This window comes from Gadus macrocephalus, chromosome 11 (assembly GCF_031168955.1).
Source record: "Gadus macrocephalus chromosome 11, ASM3116895v1".
Lineage (NCBI taxonomy): Eukaryota > Metazoa > Chordata > Actinopteri > Gadiformes > Gadidae > Gadus > Gadus macrocephalus.
In genome coordinates this window covers 9,656,230-9,675,639 of record NC_082392.1, presented here as the reverse complement: position 1 = coordinate 9,675,639, position 19,410 = coordinate 9,656,230, and the positions used below count along the sequence as shown (strand labels likewise).

At 42.6% G+C, this 19,410-nt stretch overlaps 1 protein-coding gene across 1 annotated transcript; it reads right to left on the bottom strand.

The window, feature by feature from the left end:
• Positions 1-298: 298 nt before the first annotated feature.
• LOC132467517 (hemicentin-1-like) lies at positions 299-16,720 on the bottom strand. The gene is made up of 12 exons (XM_060064851.1): positions 16,468-16,720; positions 16,042-16,359; positions 14,624-14,893; positions 14,223-14,471; positions 10,112-10,276; positions 9,552-9,836; positions 8,790-9,044; positions 3,240-3,566; positions 2,277-2,564; positions 1,299-1,547; positions 622-712; positions 299-498 (listed from the first exon to the last, which is right to left on the bottom strand). Exons 1-11 carry the CDS (start codon positions 16,511-16,513, stop codon positions 630-632), a joined length of 2,535 nt encoding a protein of 844 aa, XP_059920834.1. The 5' UTR covers positions 16,514-16,720; the 3' UTR covers positions 299-498; positions 622-629.
• Positions 16,721-19,410: the final 2,690 nt, after the last annotated feature.

Below are 19,410 nucleotides of genomic sequence, written 5' to 3'. Positions count from 1 at the left end.
GCCAAAGGAACAATAGCTGTAGAAACGTGCGTATACGACAGCTCTGGAGCTGGCGTGAGGATCGCACATTTTTACGGTCATTTCACGTTTTGTACATCTGAACGTGAGCGTGGAAAAGGACGTACGCCACGTTTTTGTGCGTACGCAACCTTAGTACATGAGGCCCCAGGTCTGGTGGGGTCCCCTTTAATGCAGGAAAATTAATCTCCTCATATATTCTTTTCATGAGGTACCCCAAAACACATGTATCGTACTTTTAAATCAAACATTTCATGAATGGAAGATATGAGATAATTGATGTGTTATTGATTCAACTTTTTTATTAATTAATTATTATTAATTTACTGATGTATTAATGTTTTCATTCAGAATGGGATTGTATATGGTGGCGTTGGCGCCCCTCTGGTCCAAAGAGATGTGATATCATGTTCCTGTACGTCCACGTGATATGACATCCTCCTTCTCCATCATAAAGACAAGACTTCAGTGTGGAACAATCTATGGAGAGAATTTGTGGAGTTATGTTTTAATATTCAGAACCAAGAACACAGGATATCTAATGTATTGAATGTTAATATCCCTCATGTTTTCAGGTGTCCCTCCTTTGGTCGTTGCACTCACCAGCCGTGTCAACACGTCAGTAGAGATTCTCCCGCGTTGAGAGATAAGATCAGCAATAGTGTGAATGACCAATAGGGGGCAGAACCGGACGCTAAAAAATAGAATATATACTGTATTGTCATTTCAATTTAGAAAAAAAAAGAAGAGAATTACAACAAAGCAACCATAATAGTCCATTTTCACATTGGTGTCATTGGAGAAAAAACACAGCAGTCGCTCGTAACAATACTTATTGTCTGCTCCTCTGATATACCAGGACACAGTAGACGGGTCTTCACGTAAGGCCTGATTATGGTTCCACGTCGACGCAACACTTGGAGATTACTGACCCACTTGCGGACCCTCGTTGCGTCCGCCGCAAGGGCCTAACGTGAGCCTCACAAAAATATTAACCTTCCGTCGAGGCAACGCAGCAGCAAGGGCTGTGATTTGTCCGCTCATTAAAACCCGACGCAGAACCTAAACAGGTTCAGGACTGCGTTGAAGCGTCTACGTGGTCATTGCGTTGCGTCGACAATAACTGAGCCTTTGGTAGTGTAGGCCTACTGTGCTGGTACATCCAAGGAGCAGACCGAGCCTAATGACGTCTGTCCTACGATCACGCCTCTGGAGTGGAAGCAAACTCCCAGTAGACATCGACGATCTAACCGATACCGTTGACTTGAATCAAACCTCACCTCTCAAGTTTATGACCGTTGAATTCTGCAGCTTGGTCACCCGGTTGTTGACCGTGCAGGTGTAGTTCCCCGCGTGGCTCTCCTCCATCCTCTCCACGACGTAGGTGGAGGTGGTGACTCGTGTGTCGTTGCCGTCCAGCGCCCAGCGGTAGGTGGGGGGAGGGACCGAGTCGGCGCTGCACCTCAGCAGCAACCTGATGCCCAGCGCGGCTTCTCTGGGTCCCACGATGGACATGTTCTGTGGCCCGTCTGCGGTGGAGGGGGGAGCGAGGGGAGCGGGGCCTTTGTTACAGTGGTTTGGTTGGGTTCAATTTATTTACATGAGAACAAACCACACATCAAATCGTGAATCATCCCTGTTCAATACGTAGGCTACATCCTCAACACATCGTATATATCTTATGAAATACAATGTTATTTTGGGCTTGCCGCTACAGTGATGTACCCTAATCATCATGAATTCACCCCTAAATGGATGAGGCACATCATCATAAATACATATAAGAATTGTAATTGACATCTACACGTCAGCATGGCCACCTTAACAACACACCCACAAGATTACCAAATGCATACCTTATCAGCCATCATCACTACATCAGGCAGACCTTAATAATTAACAACATCATGATGATGTCACCACTTCATCATGTATTCCTTACTAACTACATCGTCATGACATCACCTCTACCTTAACCACTGTTTTGAAGGGTACTATTTTGCAATGCGTATGGATACCTATGTGACGTCAGCAATAAAGTTGACTCAAGACTTGGCCGCCGCCTGGTAATATTTCCACATAACAGTAACACAGCAATCCTCATCACCTCTACATCATGTGTGCACAACTAACAACCACATCATCATGACGTCAGCACCACATATTTCCCGTGTACGTTTCATTGTTGGGTGAACTTCTTTGATCAAACAACCTCATCCATAATCGCTTATTCAGCAGAGAGAAGGCCCTGTACTCACAGTTGACCGTGAGATTGTACGCCGCGGTCATGGCGCTGACCGCGTTGCTGACTCGACACTGGTAGTTGCCATGGTTATCGCTGAGCACAGGATTCATGTAGAGCATTTTGGCGTCGGCGGAGAAGGTGACGCGGTCCGGGGAGGGGAGGAGGGGCCGGCCGTTCTGCATCCACTCCCGGGTGCTCACGTTGCCGGCAGCGGCGTCGCACGTCAGCGTGGCCGCGCTCTGCCCTGCGATGAGGGTGGCGGAGGAGGCGGGGTTGGAGATGGACGCCCCTGTTATGGGCGCTGTAACCAGCAGAGAGGAGACAGCGTTGTTACGGCTCTGTGGAGCGATGACATGGGTGGCTCATAGGCTCATTGTTGACATGCTTTTATGTTGATTTGCTAAGCCAGACAGTTTTGTACACAAAAGCTGTTTCAGTCCAGTTGAAACTGTTGCATGTGTGTCAAATATTGAATGAATAGGCCTACTTCCCTTTTCTGCATCACTGCATTTCCTTAAACTCTTCTTATTATCGATGCAAATTCCTATTTTTTAACAAATACCCCATCCTCTTGACTAAAGCAAACATCTGTTAAATGTTCCCGTTTGTCATTTGGTTTAGGTAGCCATTATGATTGACGATGATCCTTTATCATTTATCCTTTATGATTGGGAAATCACAGGTGTTGCTCACACCACTATTTATGGCTTTGTTCCTTTGATGTACAAGGGTACAAAGTGCATGGTCAATGTGTGTTATCTTCATTAGTTAAGTGCACTATTATTCACACATAAAAATAGCAGACCCATAATTGGTGCAATGGGCGCCTCCTGTGTTTGTCCTACAGTAATGCCTCTGGGACAACGGCCTATTCACTGGCGGTGTAGCGCTCACTGCTGCGTAACGCCACACACATGTCAAGGTGTTCGCTTCCAGGATAAACGCACACGTGTCACGGCCCGCCCCACCGCCTCACCGTACACGTTGAGCTGCATGGTGCCTGTCTTCTGCTGCTCCCCGTCCGGAGTGATGCTGACCAGGTAATCCCCGCTGTCCCCCAGCACCAGGTCCCGCAGCTGCAGGGAACCGGTGGTCCGGTCCAGGGTCACCCTGGTGGCGTAGGCCTCATCGACAAAGTCGCTGCCGGTGACGGTGTAGGTGATGAAGTTGCGCCCTCTGAAGCTCCAGCCCACGGAGATGAAGGGCCGGGTGGAGGGCTCCAGCGTGGTGCTGAGCAGGACCGCCCCGCCAGCGGCGCCGCTGAGCGGGCCCGCGGGTAGGATGCTCCCCCCCACACACATACCTGGAAGACAAGGGTCCCGAGGGAGAGCCTGCTGAAGCATGCCTGCCAGCGGTGCTATGGGGGCCTGGATGAGGGCTCCCCATCTCACCGCATGGAGTCAGGAATGCTCAGGCTCCACATTCATAAAATCTCACATAAAGATTACAGCTGAAGATAGTTTGGTTAGATTAAAGGTTATTCCCAATATGTCATTATAGTAAGGTAAGGTAAATATAAGCACCTGATAAAACGAGGGACAATGTGGCAATGATGTGGTATTCCATGGTGAAGACTAAAGGTCCAACAACGGTTTCCTTGCAGGTTTGTTTTTAAAGTCAAACATTTCTCAGATGTCTCTGGCTCTTTATATGGCCGAGCAAGAGAGGGATCCAACCTCCCCCTTGATGAGTAACAAGGAGGCCGCAAAATGATGACCAGACCACTGTGTACATACCACCAGTACGCCCATGGCTATAGGAGCAGTCAAGCATACAGAAGGTTGGTTCCCCAAAGCTGGACTAGATTGGTCCTGGAGGAAGTGTCGCGCCATTAAGTCAATGGCAGCCATTCATGTTTTGAACACAAACTGATCGATCTTCTATGTGGAGGAGTCTAATGCCTAGTCTTAACTAACATTGTTAGACATTCACATCCGACAGAACCGGTCCAACAAGTAAAATGCTAATGTAGTCAAACAGCCCCCTGACAAGGCTACCTTAGTTGTTTAATGTTATCGTTGGTAACAATTTTCAATAAGGTAACTTTCGTTTTCTTTTAATTCATATTAGCTAATGCAATAATAAGGATTAAATAAAGATTAACTAACAATTTACTTACAGTTAACTACTTATCTAGTAATCATTAATTGACATAAGTTAATGCAGTAATAATAATTATTATATACCATTAGGGGTTAGGGCTAGGTTTATACACTTTAAATTAATGTAGAAATGAATAACATGAACACCAATACCTTAGTTAACATGAACACCATTAGTAAATGATTAGTTAACTGCCATTAGTTAACTGAATTAACTGTTAGTCAATTGTTCGTTTATGCTTATTAATGCATTAACTAATGTCAATGAATACCCTTATTGTTAAGTGTTACTGTATCGTCTGTATGCCATGTTGGAGCTCAATGATCTCCTTTTCAATGGGAGACTTCGCCATGCGCAACAGCATTCAATTTTGTATAAATTGTTCTATAAAGTGTAAAATGTTTCATGATTTACCATAATTCGTAAAGAAATACATTTTAAAGTAATGAATTCCTCTTGAAAAGTAATGCACAACAAGCCAGCAGAGTAAGTTATTTCAGTTTGTTTAATTAGACTAGATGAATGTCTTTTAAATGAATGACCAGGAGTTTGTTAAGTGCACTATTATTCACACATAAAAATAGCAACCTTTATTCACACAGAGGCTAAAGTGCTAGTAAAGATGCCAGTTAACTGAAGCATAAAGATCTTGTTTGTGTTGAGCCGTTTCATTCGTGGGCCAGTTCTTTCCAAAGGATATTGTGTGTTCAATTTATGATGCTTTTAAGTGAGTAGGTATGGAGCCTTTTTAAAGTGCTTTGCTTAAACAGAAGCAGCCGACCGTGGCATTCCAGATGGGGGTGGATCAAAGAGCTTGAGTGTCAGCCCGGAAGCGTTCCACACGTCCTGCAGACGCCGCGCCTTCAGGCCCAGGTCATGCGCCGCCGCGGCCTCCGAGGGCAGGACGCTGGAACCAGGCCTGCCCATCCTCACGTGTGCACTTCACACATGCTTCTGGAACAACAGACGTTGTGTGGACCTATCTCATAGTGATAGCTGTAGTGAAGTGTTTTTTTCCCAGACATCCAATAAAGACATCCATGCCAGTGTCACTCAGGACATTTACATTTGCACTCACACTGCCTTGGTGAGGGGTGTTTTGAGTCCCCGGGCAAGGCATTGACACTGCTTGTTTTGGGTTAGATTCCCTGGGTATCGCATTAAAATACCAGGGTAAGGGTTCAATGCCCTGGCCATAGATTTAACACTAGGGTTATTGGTTCAATACCCTGGGCCTAGCTTTAAGGGTTAGGGGTTCAATACCCTGGGCATAGCCTTACCATTTTGCCAGGCTAAGGAATTCTATGATTCCCTGGACAAGGCATTAACACTGGCGTCTGGTTCCCACTGGGGCCCACCTATGATACGAATGTTTGCGTCAAAGTATTGTGTGAGAGGCTCTGCATAAACGTGTCCACCAATCGGCAAACACAACAGTGTAGATAAAGGGTCCTGATTGGCTGGAGTCCCTTGTTCCTGTTGAACTCCTGGCATACACAAGCAGTTTCACCCGTCAGTGGGTCAATAAGGAGGATGGATCTGTTACATTTTTATTTGGGATGAGTTGAACTCACAGATAACAATGGACAACTGTAAACAGACAGTTTAACTGTTATCTGTTGCCCCAACCCTGAGTAACATTCGCACAAATACGGATCAGTAAGGCACTGGCTGTTGACTAGGAAGGAATGTTTATGGGTGATGTCTGGCGGTGTGGCGGCATTGCGTGTAGACTATGACATTTACTGGAACCATATCATATTGAAGATTGCAATCAACTGAATACCCCTCCCAATCAAACACATCTCCCTTTCCATCGACTTCAGAGAAGCTACGTTGACCTGTAATGTTCCAAAATTATGAAAAGAGTAGCAAAGTGCCAAGTGTTGATGTCCCTTGATATATTTTTTATTTACCCAACCTAATCGATCGCAAAGGTGCGGGTCGGATCGCGTTTCCACCGCCAAAAGTGGGCGTGACCCGGACTTTGCCGTACCCGTTCCGACCCCATTCTAGGGACTCCTCCGTTGCGGTACCCAAAACGAGACCAGACGCCTGAAAGGGTACCCTGGAATTCTAGCTACACCCCCCCTCCGTTGATTGGTCGACAGAATCGTCACTTCCGGGTGACGCGGGGATAAAAACAAACAAACAGTAGCCTCGAGGTATTATTCTTTACAATTAACATGTCGCGTAAAAAGCTTGCTTGGGCGAACAAGGAGGTGGAGACGTTTGTCTGCATTCTTGCGGAGGAAGACGTTGTTTACGATGTTTACGTAGCTGCCGCGGCGATTGACATCCGGCCTACCACCAAGGGTACTGTCGGCAGTGGAAACGCGACCTCGGAACTGAGCTGGGCTATACTGCCCCCTCCCTACCGCCCCTTTGCGATCCGATCCGTTCCGCACCCTGCAGTGGAAACGCGGCATTAGTTCCTTTAGGTCGGGTTGGCGTCCCGACATGGGTACCAAATTCCTTAGGGTCGGGTTGGAGTCCCGATGTGGGTACCAGAGAGACTGTTGATCTGATCTTAAATAAGTTTGTAAGTTAGTGTAGTAAGTTAGTGTAAGCTAGCCTGTATAAGATTACGAGTAAGAAGGCAGGGTGATTATCATTAAAAAAAAAAGTCTTCTCTTGAGCAGTTTGTCCATTATGGGCTACTATAGAAACATGGCGTTGCATCATTGTGGGCTCTGTGGAAGAGGACCCCCCATATGAAGATAAATAGGGCTCATTGTAAGGTAACGAAAACTATTCAAATTGCATGAAATTATACCCTAACAAAACATACTTATGAATATTATATTCCATCTCTGCCAAATCCATTCTGGTAGAGGTCACTAAATCCTAAACATTTAACCTTAAAACATGATTTAAGGACGGAACAAAATTGACATGATGCAGGGAATATTTGAGACCAATAGAGGGCAACAGAGGCCAGGGTTTGTACCTTCAGACAATATTATGTTAATTTGGCTTCAGTACGTTATCTAACAATTTAACGAGGCTATGAATAAGTTCTTAGCTGTAATTTCCAGATGACCAGCTATTCAGTATATGGCACCATGAACCAGCATAAACCTTTAACTTTTTAACCTTTAATTTTCTTTATTATTATTGCTGCTATGTGAAAGTGTTCCAACAGCAATAACAATAACTCAGAACACCAATAAAATATACAAAAGCCAACACAAGCACCAAGATTGATAAAGGATAGGGACAATATCAAAGTACATTCTGTTTTTGAAGGAAATATACTTGTTTCATTTTCTAAATTATTACATACTATTCATACTACAATTATCCATTAAAGTTTTGAAATCCTGCAGAAAAGAAAGAACATAAATACTTTTTAATTCTTCTTATTATTAATCTGATATGTGTGAAATGTATTTGCATAATATTATTTAGCATTATGCTACACGTGAACCTCCTAAAATGGCACAATTTGATTGGTTCGCTGTCTCGGGATATTGGGCAATATCCCATGATTGAGATCTCAAACTCAGGATATTGCGTGACGGTCGTCTCGTTAGGCTAACAAAAACAAATAAACCGCTAATAAAAACAAATTAATCCCGGCAAAAAGTGTTAACTTTTTTATTTTTGGAGTGTTCCCGTGTAGTACATACTAAAACCATTATTCACCTCAGGCTCCGTGAATATCCCCCACTATTCACTTCGCCTTCGGCGAATAATTCATATGATATTGCATAAGTTTCATATGATTATATATTCTTTTACTTTACTTTTGTTACGTTACTTTATATTTCTAAATGAAAAATGTAGGATATATTTACCATGTTTGTTGTTACTCCACTTTTTAGTTACTTTATAATTCTGTGATTTCATAACTAGATCTATGGGACAAAGAAAGAGAAATATTATTCAATTATTTGCACACATACAAACACACACACACACACACACACACACACACACACACACACACACACACACACACACACACACACACACACACACACACACACACACACAAACATTCACGCATGCTCATCCTTAAATTTAAATCCACCAAGGAAGAACATAATGAAACAGCCAGATTCATAATAATCATCTTCATCACCATCATCATGGTCATTCTGCATGTCTTATCTAGGCTTACTGCTTTTTATTGACCCACTTTTTATAGACCCTCCTCGCTATCACACCCACGACGACTCCAACCCCAGCTGCTACAGCCACAAAACACGCGGCCATTACAGCGGCAGTCGTTGCTATGGCAGCCGAACAGCGATTCTCTGCGAGAGAAGTAAAAAAATCCCATCACTTGTTAACCAAAACAAGCATCAACACATCATGAGATGAGTCGTCCATAGTCACTGAGGAATCTGTTAAACTGGTCCCAAAACCGGGATGTGCACACCCATTAGCCTCAAAATGAATTAGCCTTTAGGTTTACCTTTCAGGGAGACCACATGGTCAGCAGCTTGGCTGAGGTCGGTAAGAGTATTTACAGCAGTGCAGGTGTACTTCCCATAGTCAGAGCTGTTGACTGATGCTATAACGTAGACCGGCCCCTGGACGGTGGTGTGGACACCATTAAGGCTCCAGGTGTAGGAAGGAGAAGGCACAGACATAGCCGAACAGTAGAGCAGCGTCACCTCCCCAAACTCCACTAGACTTGGACCTATGATGGCAAGTCGCTCAGGCCCATCTAAACAACAAGTTAACAATTCAACACTTCTTACAACTGCCTATTGCAAATTCCATTTGGCATAAAGATAGTAGTTAAAGATAAGATAAGATTATGCTGAGCAAAAATACTTTTCGTGGACTTAAATGTAAGGCTATGAGTAAATCGCTGATGAAAATGGTTACAAGATAAGGAACATGGAAGACAACAAAGCAAAGATATTGTAAAAAAAGAAAGAAGCTTAAATGCTTTAAAGCTAAGTAAGGTTGTCCTGACTCTCAGTTGGTAGAGCAAGGCATGAATGTGTAAGGGAATGGATCCTCACTGGCTCCCCCCACCCGTCATTGGAATGAATGCACTCTCAGTAAGGTTTGGTGGCAGTGGATGAGTGCATCCACCACATAGCATGTAGGCCTATTAAAACATTGGTGAGCAAAACATTCTCTCTCACACTCAATGTTTCTTTGTAAGTGCAACCAAGAACAAAGCCCCTGAACCCCTTTACACAGGATGGACACGGGAACTCACAACCAATGGTCAGAGTCAGCGGCCGGCCCACATCATTGCTGACCGGGTTGGAGACATTACAGGTGTACGGCCCCCGGTCGTAGCGTGTCACGTTGAGTATGGTGAGGGTGGTGCCTATGTCGCCGACCTGCACCCTGTCACTTGATACAGTGATCTCAGAGCTGCCATTCATCCACAGGTAGGACAGGGAGGTGCCGGTCGAGACGTGGCAGGAGATCCTCACAGAGCTGCTGAACTCCAGCAGCTCTGTGGTGTTGGGGGTGACTGATACACTGGAGACTCGCTCTGTGGGGAAAACACAGCTAAGATAAGATAAGAAAAGATAGACTTTGTTCATCGCAGATGAAAAACATAGGTGTCATAACAGCATAAATTACGGAACATTCAAATAATAATATTAGAAACATAACATAATAAAAATAGAATCAGTTCATAACAGCAAATTAAATAATAAAACCAAATCACACACCAAATCATTCCAAACAGAACATGTAAAATGGGTAAAAGTGAGCTAAAAGGTAAAAGTAAGCAATGTTGCAGGTCCTCCCAGGGTAACTTACCGTACACATTGAGACCAGTGCTTCCATTGAGCTGCTGGTCTGTGTGTGTGGTGATGTCCACGGTGTAGGCACCGCTGTCCCCCACGGTCAAATCCCACAGGTCCAGCCATCCACTGGTGGTGTTCAGACTGATCCTCTTCCTATACGCAGGGGATACCAGACTGCCTGCGGGAGTGTACAACACGATGTTGTTCAGGTTAAACAGCCAAACGATGGACCTGAACGGAGGGCCAGTCGTGTTTTGGTCCGTCAAACTGAGGTTGGTCTCAAAAGTCATCCTTCCTCCAGTTATTCCAGTTAGGGAGCCCGCTCCTAGGGCTGCCTGCCCAGGACAGAGGGCCAATGCTGGGGGACGGCATGGAGAATAGGAATAGTTGAAAATGCATGAAAAAATGTCATTTTTTTATAAGACTATTATTACATTATTTTATGAAGATTTCTTTAGTTCTTTCTTTCTTTGTTCTTTGTTCTTCTCTCTCTCTCTCTCTCTCTCTCTCTCTCTCTCTCTTCCTCTTTCCCTTTCTTTTTCTTTCTTTCTTATGTATTTTTATCGAATTATTTTTTACAAAGGTGTTTGCATAACTTGGCCTTCGGTCAAGCCATTCAATCCCATCCACTTGATTTTGGTTAATAAACTGTAAAGTCCTGATTGGCCCGTGTGATAACTCTGATAGCGCTGTTTTACATGACGACAATAATGATATTAACGATATGATAATGATAATGAAAATAATCTCACCTGCCAACATGAACACATTGACACATAGAAGCTGAGGTCCCTTCATGTTGATTGAGCATATACATATACATACATTTGTCAGGGCGGAAATGCACCTACATTCATTGCTGTTACCGTGATTGCTGTTAGCGATAGCGAACAGACAAAGTCCAGAGGTATAATAAAATCGTATAGATTCACCACTGATGAAATGTAGTGACTCCAGTTATTAAAAACTTTTGTCACGTTACATTTTTATTCCCCATTATGACTTCTTACCTCTTCATTTTACAGTAAATGATGCATTACATTTCTGGAACGATCAAACGTATGTATTTTATTCAATTATATTTTTGTTTATGTTTTTGATCTCTGTCCTTTTACAATCCAAACAGAAACCACACGTGGACGGTGATGAGCTAGGTTTTAATTTAGCCATTTATACCCTAACCCTAACCCTAAATTACATTAAACTACATCAAACAGAGCCCTAAATTAACCAAAGATAGAGGCCTAGACCTGAGAGATGAGAAGGGAAAAAATAATAAGCAAACAGAAAAAGAAAAAACAGAAAATCCCCAAAAAATGACACATATATCAGCCAATTAAGTCCACCTAAACTTGTGTCACAGCAGTACCATGATGCTCACAGCTGCCACATTGGGGATCAAACCCAGAATCTTTCAAACCACTATAGGCAGAAGCCATATTGTAAAACTTGACATTCCTTTCATGAATGTCACTGTAAATGAAATGTGAAATGTGTGTAATCAAATACTGTTGTTTTGATTTGAATATGAATTACTAGGTTGTATGTTTATGAGAGATGCATAATCATTCACTGTGATAAAGAGTTAAATTCCCCTAGCTCTGCAGGTTGCATAATGAAGTTCAAGGCAAGTTAAATCAATCTCTTTGATACAGTAGTAAATTATATGATGGTACAATTATTTAGCCTGGAGACCATCCTGATCACGGGAGTGGGACCTTATGTGACTGCTACAGGGATGCGAGAGTATGCATTCGCAGAGTTTCTTGGCGGAAAATGCATTTTGTCTGGCTTATACTCCTGCCCACATTGAGGACAAAAGTACAGACTGATCCGTTTCGTGTAACATAATCTGTTTGGTATGGTGATTGTCTCAAGGCTACACTTATTAGGCTGATAAGGGGCAACTGTCATAGAGCTCGTCAGTCCACCCCTTCCGGTAGACCCCCATGGGTCCTATGAGATTGTAAAATATGAATGGGTTTCAATGGAGGGAAAGTAATTATTTTCTGGTCCCAGTCTTTATATGCCCTGGATTACACATATGTTGTTTGTGGATTTAAATGATAATTTTTCATGCAGAGGAAACGAAATAAATTCATGAAGAAGTTTGATAATGTCAGGTTTTGTAAGAGGCTGCTTTGTGAACTACAGCCCCTCGCTGCTCTCGACGCGAATGATATACATCACAACCACTCTGATACAGACATGGCGATCTCTCTGCTCCACTTTACCGCTTTTTACCAAGGGGAGCAGTAGCGTGCAGTGCCCCTTCATTTCAGTGGGGCAGAAACGACTGGCGTATGACCACACCCACAATTTATATATATTTTTAACATGTATATTTTGAGCTACATTAAAACATGTTAACTAAACCAATTGTGAGTAAGAATTAAAAATAAACTAATAGCCTAATGTTACTGCACGCTTTCGAAGTGCCATCCGCAACACTCGTCATATGATGTCGAGTCGGGTTTATTAGAATAGCCCATGTGCAATGGAAAATACCAACTCTGCAAAGTCAAACAAGGACAAATTCGACATTATAGGGAAGTTATTTCTTCCATATTTTATTTTAACAATCTTACAACAATTTAACAACAGGCTTAGCGAGTGCATTGCAAATACATGAAAAGTAGAAATACAAGTCATCAATCAAGCAGACCTTCGATTTGGAACTTGGCCCGACGATGTGTGCAAATCTCTCAATAACATCACTTTTGAAATCTCAATAACAGCTGTTTAAATCAGGTATGAAATCAGGTACAATTAATAATAGGCCTACCTGCTGAAATAAATAAATAGGCTTCAATGCCGAAAGATACAGGCGGAGTAATTCGACAACAATAGTCCTAGAATATATAGCGCGTCTTATAGCATATTATTAAAAATAAACTTGGAGCAATGATTTACTGAGGAACTATTTTTTGGGGAGCATGCATTTGCAGGGAGTTCGCCGCCCCACCTGCCCATATGGACGGCACGCGCCTGAAGGGGAGGATAAAAGCATCGAAAGATGTGAAAACCATTATAAATCGGGGCATGTGTAGATTTTCAGTTATACTGATGGAAAGATTGTCGGTCTTGTCCACGCCAGTCGCAGGGAGCGTGACATCACATACGAGACATGTAGTCTTTCTCATTGTGTTTTCTCTACAGCCTTTAACTGAACAATTGCACAACATACGGTCAAACTCTTGACATGTTATCATTTAAATCCACAAACAACATATGTGTAATCCAGGGCACATAAAGACTGGGACCAGAAAATAATTACTTTCTCTCCATTGAAACCCATTCATATTTTACGATCTCATAGGTCCATTGGGGGTCTATCGGACGGGGCGGACTTACGAGCTCTATTGTCATTCTTACATTTGTTTTGTTATGTGTGAGTTCTGATTACACTGGCTGGACATCAAACTATTGTTGGAAAAGTCCAACCAGAGTCAAGACCATTATCAGGGACATTGAACCACTGGCAGGAACACCAGAACCTGAAATGGTTGAGAGAGAGAGAGAGACAGAATTAGCATTTTACTCTGTATGCTTTGGCAAATATGTTTTCCATGCTTATAAAGCCCTTTGAATCCTCATATATATGCACAGAGAGAGAGAGAGAGAGAGAGAGAGAGAGAGAGAGAGAGAGAGAGAGAGAGAGAGAGAGAGAGAGAGAGAGAGAGAGAGAGAGAGAGAGAGAGAGAGAGAGAGAGAGAGAGAGAGAGAGAGAGAGAGAGAGAGAGAGAGAGAGAGAGAGAGTCAAACACATCACAAACCCTGTAAAGTTAACTAGGCCTACAGCTAATTTAAGTCTCTATTGTACCTGTTCACTCTATTATACCGTAGTGCGCTTATTATAATAACTTACTATTGGCACGACTGCACACTAAATTGACATGCAACCTGCATAACAACTTTTGTACATTTTTACCTTTTATATAGGCCTATCTGTCCCTGATATTGTGCATCTACATTGTACAGCTAATAGAGAGAAGGGTACTCATTCTGTGGTCAACTTCCAGAAAATAGTGTGATCACTCCCTTAGCTCATGTTTAGAGGAGAATCCATAGTTCACTTTTTATTCTTTTGCCGCACTTTGTTATTTTTTCCTTTGGTAACAAACCGTTGAGCGTGTAGACCGTGGACACTACCAGCCCTGTGAGGTCATTGCGGGCGGTGCAGGTGTAGTTCCCCAGGTGGTCTTCGTCCAGCTCGGCTATAACATGCTGAGGACCGGGGACCAGGGGGCGGCGTTGGAACTCCCAGGTGAAGGTAGCCGGGGGCAGGGAGTCAGAAGCACAGCTCAGGGTGAGTCGCTCTTCCTCTACGGCCGGATTGGGATGCTGTTGCACAGTGGGAGTGTCTGGGCCGTCTGGAGAGCGGCGACCAGGGTGCACAAGAACCGACGATCCAGACAAGAAAGGATGGTTATGATCCAAAACAAATATGAACCGAGAGCTGCTGACCTTGGCATAGTTTCGATATAATGACGAAAACAATCACAATTTAAGTTACAGTACTTACAATAAACTGTGAGTTGGCATGTGGCGACTTCGTGGTCGGACAAATTGCTGACATTGCAGCGGTATTCTGCAGTGTCCGTTCTGTTCACACCTTTGAGCATCAATATTCTATTGTTTTCTAGAAATGCAATTCTATCACTCGGCAACAGTGGTTGGCCATCTCTTGTCCACTGTTTGGCATTGCTGGTGTCTCCATCATCACACAAGAACGTGACCTCACTCATCCCCTCTGTGGATGGGGGACAGGTGACGGTCGGGGTTGGGATTTTGGCTGCGAATGAGAAAAATATCAAATGTATTGACCTAGCCTGACATCGTCGTAACAATTATACTAAGCAACTAAGGCCAATCCAATCCAAATTGAGTAAGCTATTGAAAAGAACAGCGACCATAAGCTACATATTTAAGGTGAAATTGTATACCACCAGGTGTGGGGGTGATTAGCTGTTACAAGCCGTTTTTAAAATCTGCCTCTTCTGACATCACAATTGGGTGTGTCCACCTAGATGTGTGCTGGATAGATCAGTTTACAAGTCTATCCAGTGGACTGTAGCAAACGTTGCTCATCTATCCTCATACATCTATATGGACACACCCACGCGATGACAGAAGAGGCAAATATTCCAAACGCTTGTAACGGCTAATCACGCTCACACCTGGTGGTATAATATGTGAACTTTAACTCCACATATTACAATCTAGCTCAAAATAAAAATTAAAGGTGATATTGGTTAAAATGAAAAGTTAAGGTGGGGGTATTATTGAAAATATTAAAGTGTTTTGAGGCTAATCCAATCCAAATTGATTGAGCAATTGAAATAACAAGCAACCATGAGCCACATATTCATACCACTTAATACAACCTAGCTCAGAATAAAAAAATAATCACAAAAACAATAGGGATCCAACCTGTTGGCTTGGACCCCTAATTATGAAAGCTATTGAAAAAACTAACAACCATAAACAACATATTCCCACCACACATTAGAATCAAAATAAAAAGGAAAGGAAAGGAAAAAAGGTTTAAAAGTTATCGAAATTTGAATAAAGGGTTGGATCAGGAGTGTGTTATGTTTATCTGTGTCTTTACTAATAACATATAGATGATCATGCTTATCAAGAAAATAGTTGTAAATATTTGTCGTTGAATAAGATTGCAGCGTCACCTAATGCTGCATGCACTTTTTATACGATCCCTTAACATCTGCAGGAAAAGCGCAGTTCGACAGCCGTTTAGTTATAGGAATAGTTAGTGATACATGCAGCAACAAAGTGTGTGAAATATACCCAAATATCCAGTCTTAAGCCTACAACAAAAATAACCTGGAAGAAATCAGTCCTACTTTCAAGACGCGATTTGTTTTTGCAAAGGGGAAAAAGGCGTTGGTCGAATTTGAGACCTCTCGGTGATCTACTCACGCTGCACCTCCAGCACGGCGGCTCCTGATATCAAATGTCCTGAGGCCGGTATGATGGTTACAGTGTACTCCCCGGAGTCCTCATTGGTCAGGTTTCTGAGCTCCAGGGAGCCAGTTTCTCTGAACAAGGTTGTCCTGTCCGCATACTTTGGCTCGACTATGGTGTTGGAAATGGTCGAGGTGATTATGAAAGATCCGTTCACGGCCCAGGAAACAGAGAAGAAGGGGTCGCTCGTTGGTTTGATCGTTGTCGTGAACGTCGTGTTCTTCCCATGGGTACCGTACACGCGGACATCGATGATGTTCCCAAAGCATAGATCTAAGACCAGAAATATTCAATACAATTATATAGTAGGCTATATTATACAGTTAAAGATATGATTACAGTCAGAATATAAGTCTATAGTTGTATGTATGTATTACCAACCTGTTGTAAGAAGCAAAAGTGAAATTCTGATGAAATTAGGATTCATGGTTAGGCAGACTTGTTTCCCCTTATAGCAAATTACCTTTTGATTTGTACACCTTCCTTCCAGCTGATAGTACCCCCCAATAAATCAGGTCTGCCCTACCAGTGATAGATACGTAGGCTAAATGGGGTTTATGTTTATATATTTAGTAGGGCTGACACACATTAACGCGTTACATTCAATTACACGTGCAGTAGGCCTAAGTGACAGCCTGTTGCCTGTTTACAATTCCCAAATCTGTGGTGTTCCGTAAGTTTCATATTCAACCCACATGAGTGAGTCAATAAAACTCCCTCAAGATCACTTGGTCTAGTTTTTGCTTATTAAGTACATTTGGTATGTGTCATTCCATTTGATAACTCCATTTAATTTAAATTGGAGTGGATTTTACATAGAATCTTAAAGGTGTGATTAATCGCGAGTTAACTCACCAATACTATGCGATTCATTGCTATTAAAAGAAGTAATCGTTTGACAGCCCTAGTATTTAGAGATGTAGGCCTATTTAAAGATGAGCTATGTTTGAATACAAGTCGTTCACCTTTCTTCAGTCAAGAATAAATTATAATAATGATAAATTATTGGCTTCTTGATAGGGGTGGTTTAGTCTCGCAAAGCCAGACCAACATACATCATCATCATCATCATCATCATCATCATCATCATCATCATCATCATCATCATCATCATCATCATCATCAACCTTGTATTATTAGACTCAAGGTCCATTTAAAAACATACAATACAAGAAATGGACAACACACACATAAATACAGCAAGTAGAATGGGGTGGTTAAGGGGTGGTAAGGTAGACGTACGTTCCAGGGACATTAGACGCGCAACAAAAGCTCTCCAAACAGTGGGTGGCTTTTACATTTGCAATCCTTCCTGTTCCCCCTGGCTAGAAATGTTTTGTTCAGCTTAATCCTTTGGAGTCATGCAATACTGAGTGTTTCTCTGCCTTAACTAGAGACTAACTGGTAGAATTCAATTATCATAGACTTGTACAAAAGGCCTACCAAGATGCTCACAGCTGTGAACATTGGGGATCAAAACCAGAATCTTTTGTACCCGCTATAGGAAGAAGTCATATTGTAAAACCTGACATTCCTTTCATGAATCTCACTGAAAGTGACTATGTAATCAATGCTACTGTTGTTTTGATATGAGTATTAATGATTAGGTTGTATGTTGATGCAAGTTGCATAATCGTTCACTGTGATAAAGAGTTATTTCCCCCTAGCTTGGCAGGTTCCATAAGGAATTTCAAGGCAAGATAACTCATTCTCTTTGATACAGTAGTAAATTATATGATGGTACAATTATTATACTGATAACAGGAGACTTGTCATCCTCAGTAATACGTTTTTTGTTTTTATTATGGCAGGATGCCAACCAAAGACAGGACTATTATCAGGGACATTAGCCCACTGACCAGAACCTGGATTAGTTGAGTGAGAGACAGAATTATCACTTGGCAACAATGGTTGGCCAATCTCTTGTCTGCTGTTTTGCATTACTGGTGTTTCAATCATCAAACAAGAACGTGACAACACTCGTCCCCTCTGTGTTCGGGGGACAGATGACTGTTGGTTGATTGGAGTTGGGCTGCGAAGGAGGAAAAAATTGAAAGACAGCACGTATTGACCGGTAGCAATACATAAAATAAGGAATTGCTGTTGAATAAATGTGCTTAAAGAAATAAAGTCAGGAAGAAAAACAGAGAAAGAAAACAGTGTGTGTGTGTGTGCGTGCGTGCGTGTGTGTTCTTACATAGGCTATAGTATATATCATTTAAACAAGTATGACAACACAGGCTCTCCTCATGGTGGCTCCTTTCATTAAAGGTCCTGAGGCCAGTATGACAGTGTAGCCTACATCCCGGAGTCCTCATTATTAAGGTCACTGAGCTCCAGGGAGCCAGTTTCACCTACAAGGTTATCCTGTTACACGACGTTGTTCCTAGCCATCGACGGGGTCATAGCAGACCCGTTGACGCACCTGCAGACACAGAGGAGAATGTTTATAACCGTGGTTGGGAACATCGTATTCCTATGGATCCCGTACACGCGGTCAACGATGACAAACTAATCCCAAGGATTGAAGGCCAAAATTATACAATTATAGAATCTGCTTTGACTATATATATATTAATATGTATATATATATATAGATATGGATATATGATATAAATATATATACAGGTAAAAGTAAGCCTACACTTGCTACTTAAGTGCTAATCTGAGGAAATTAGGATTTATGGTGTGGCAGAAGTGTTTCTCTTTAGTGTAGCGAATTCAACTTGTTTTTCCTTCTGTCAGCTGATAGCAGGCGTGCCGGGTTTATTGCTCATGTTTTTAGGCATATATTGAAAGGAGAGTGTTGTGTATTCAGTCGTATTATGTGCTGTTCCTGTTACTCCACTACACCACCGGATGGCGCACTTACCTAGTGTTGTACTGAAACTGTGTAATGTGACGTTGCGTGAGTTGAAGAAGAATACAATGATACAACTCGTTGAATGAGTCTACCGTGCCCGTCTCGTTCTTTCTTTATTATATTAACAAGTACAGGTTAATATAGAACAAATTGGCGACGAGGATGATGAATACCGTTCCTCTACCGGCGTTATTTCTGCCGGGTGCCGGACAACCTACAATTCCGTTCGACACCTGGGCTAAGATGTTTGAGAACTATCTACTAGCCATACACGCGGAGGGGGACGACTGGCCAGACACGAGGTTACGTGCAATCCTCTTACATTGTCTGGGTACAGAGGGCCAGCGTGTGTTTTACACACTTGCAGACGCAGGTGCATCTTACAAAGAAGCAATGGATGCACTGCGTGTACACTTCGTTCCTGCAATAAACGTTGTGGTGGAACGTCACAAGTTCAGACG

Excerpts from the sequence above, each read along its gene's own strand:
- LOC132467517 (XM_060064851.1), bottom strand. The coding sequence starts at position 16,513 with ATGAATCCTAATTTCATCAGAATTTCACTTTTGCTTCTTACAACAG. Across the intron at positions 14,894-16,041 it reads CGCCGTGCTGGAGGTGCAGC|CCAAAATCCCAACCCCGACC; the intron begins GTGAGTAGATCA and ends TCTCATTCGCAG. Across the intron at positions 1,548-2,276 it reads GTACAATCTCACGGTCAACT|ACGGGCCACAGAACATGTCC; the intron begins GTGAGTACAGGG and ends CCTCCACCGCAG.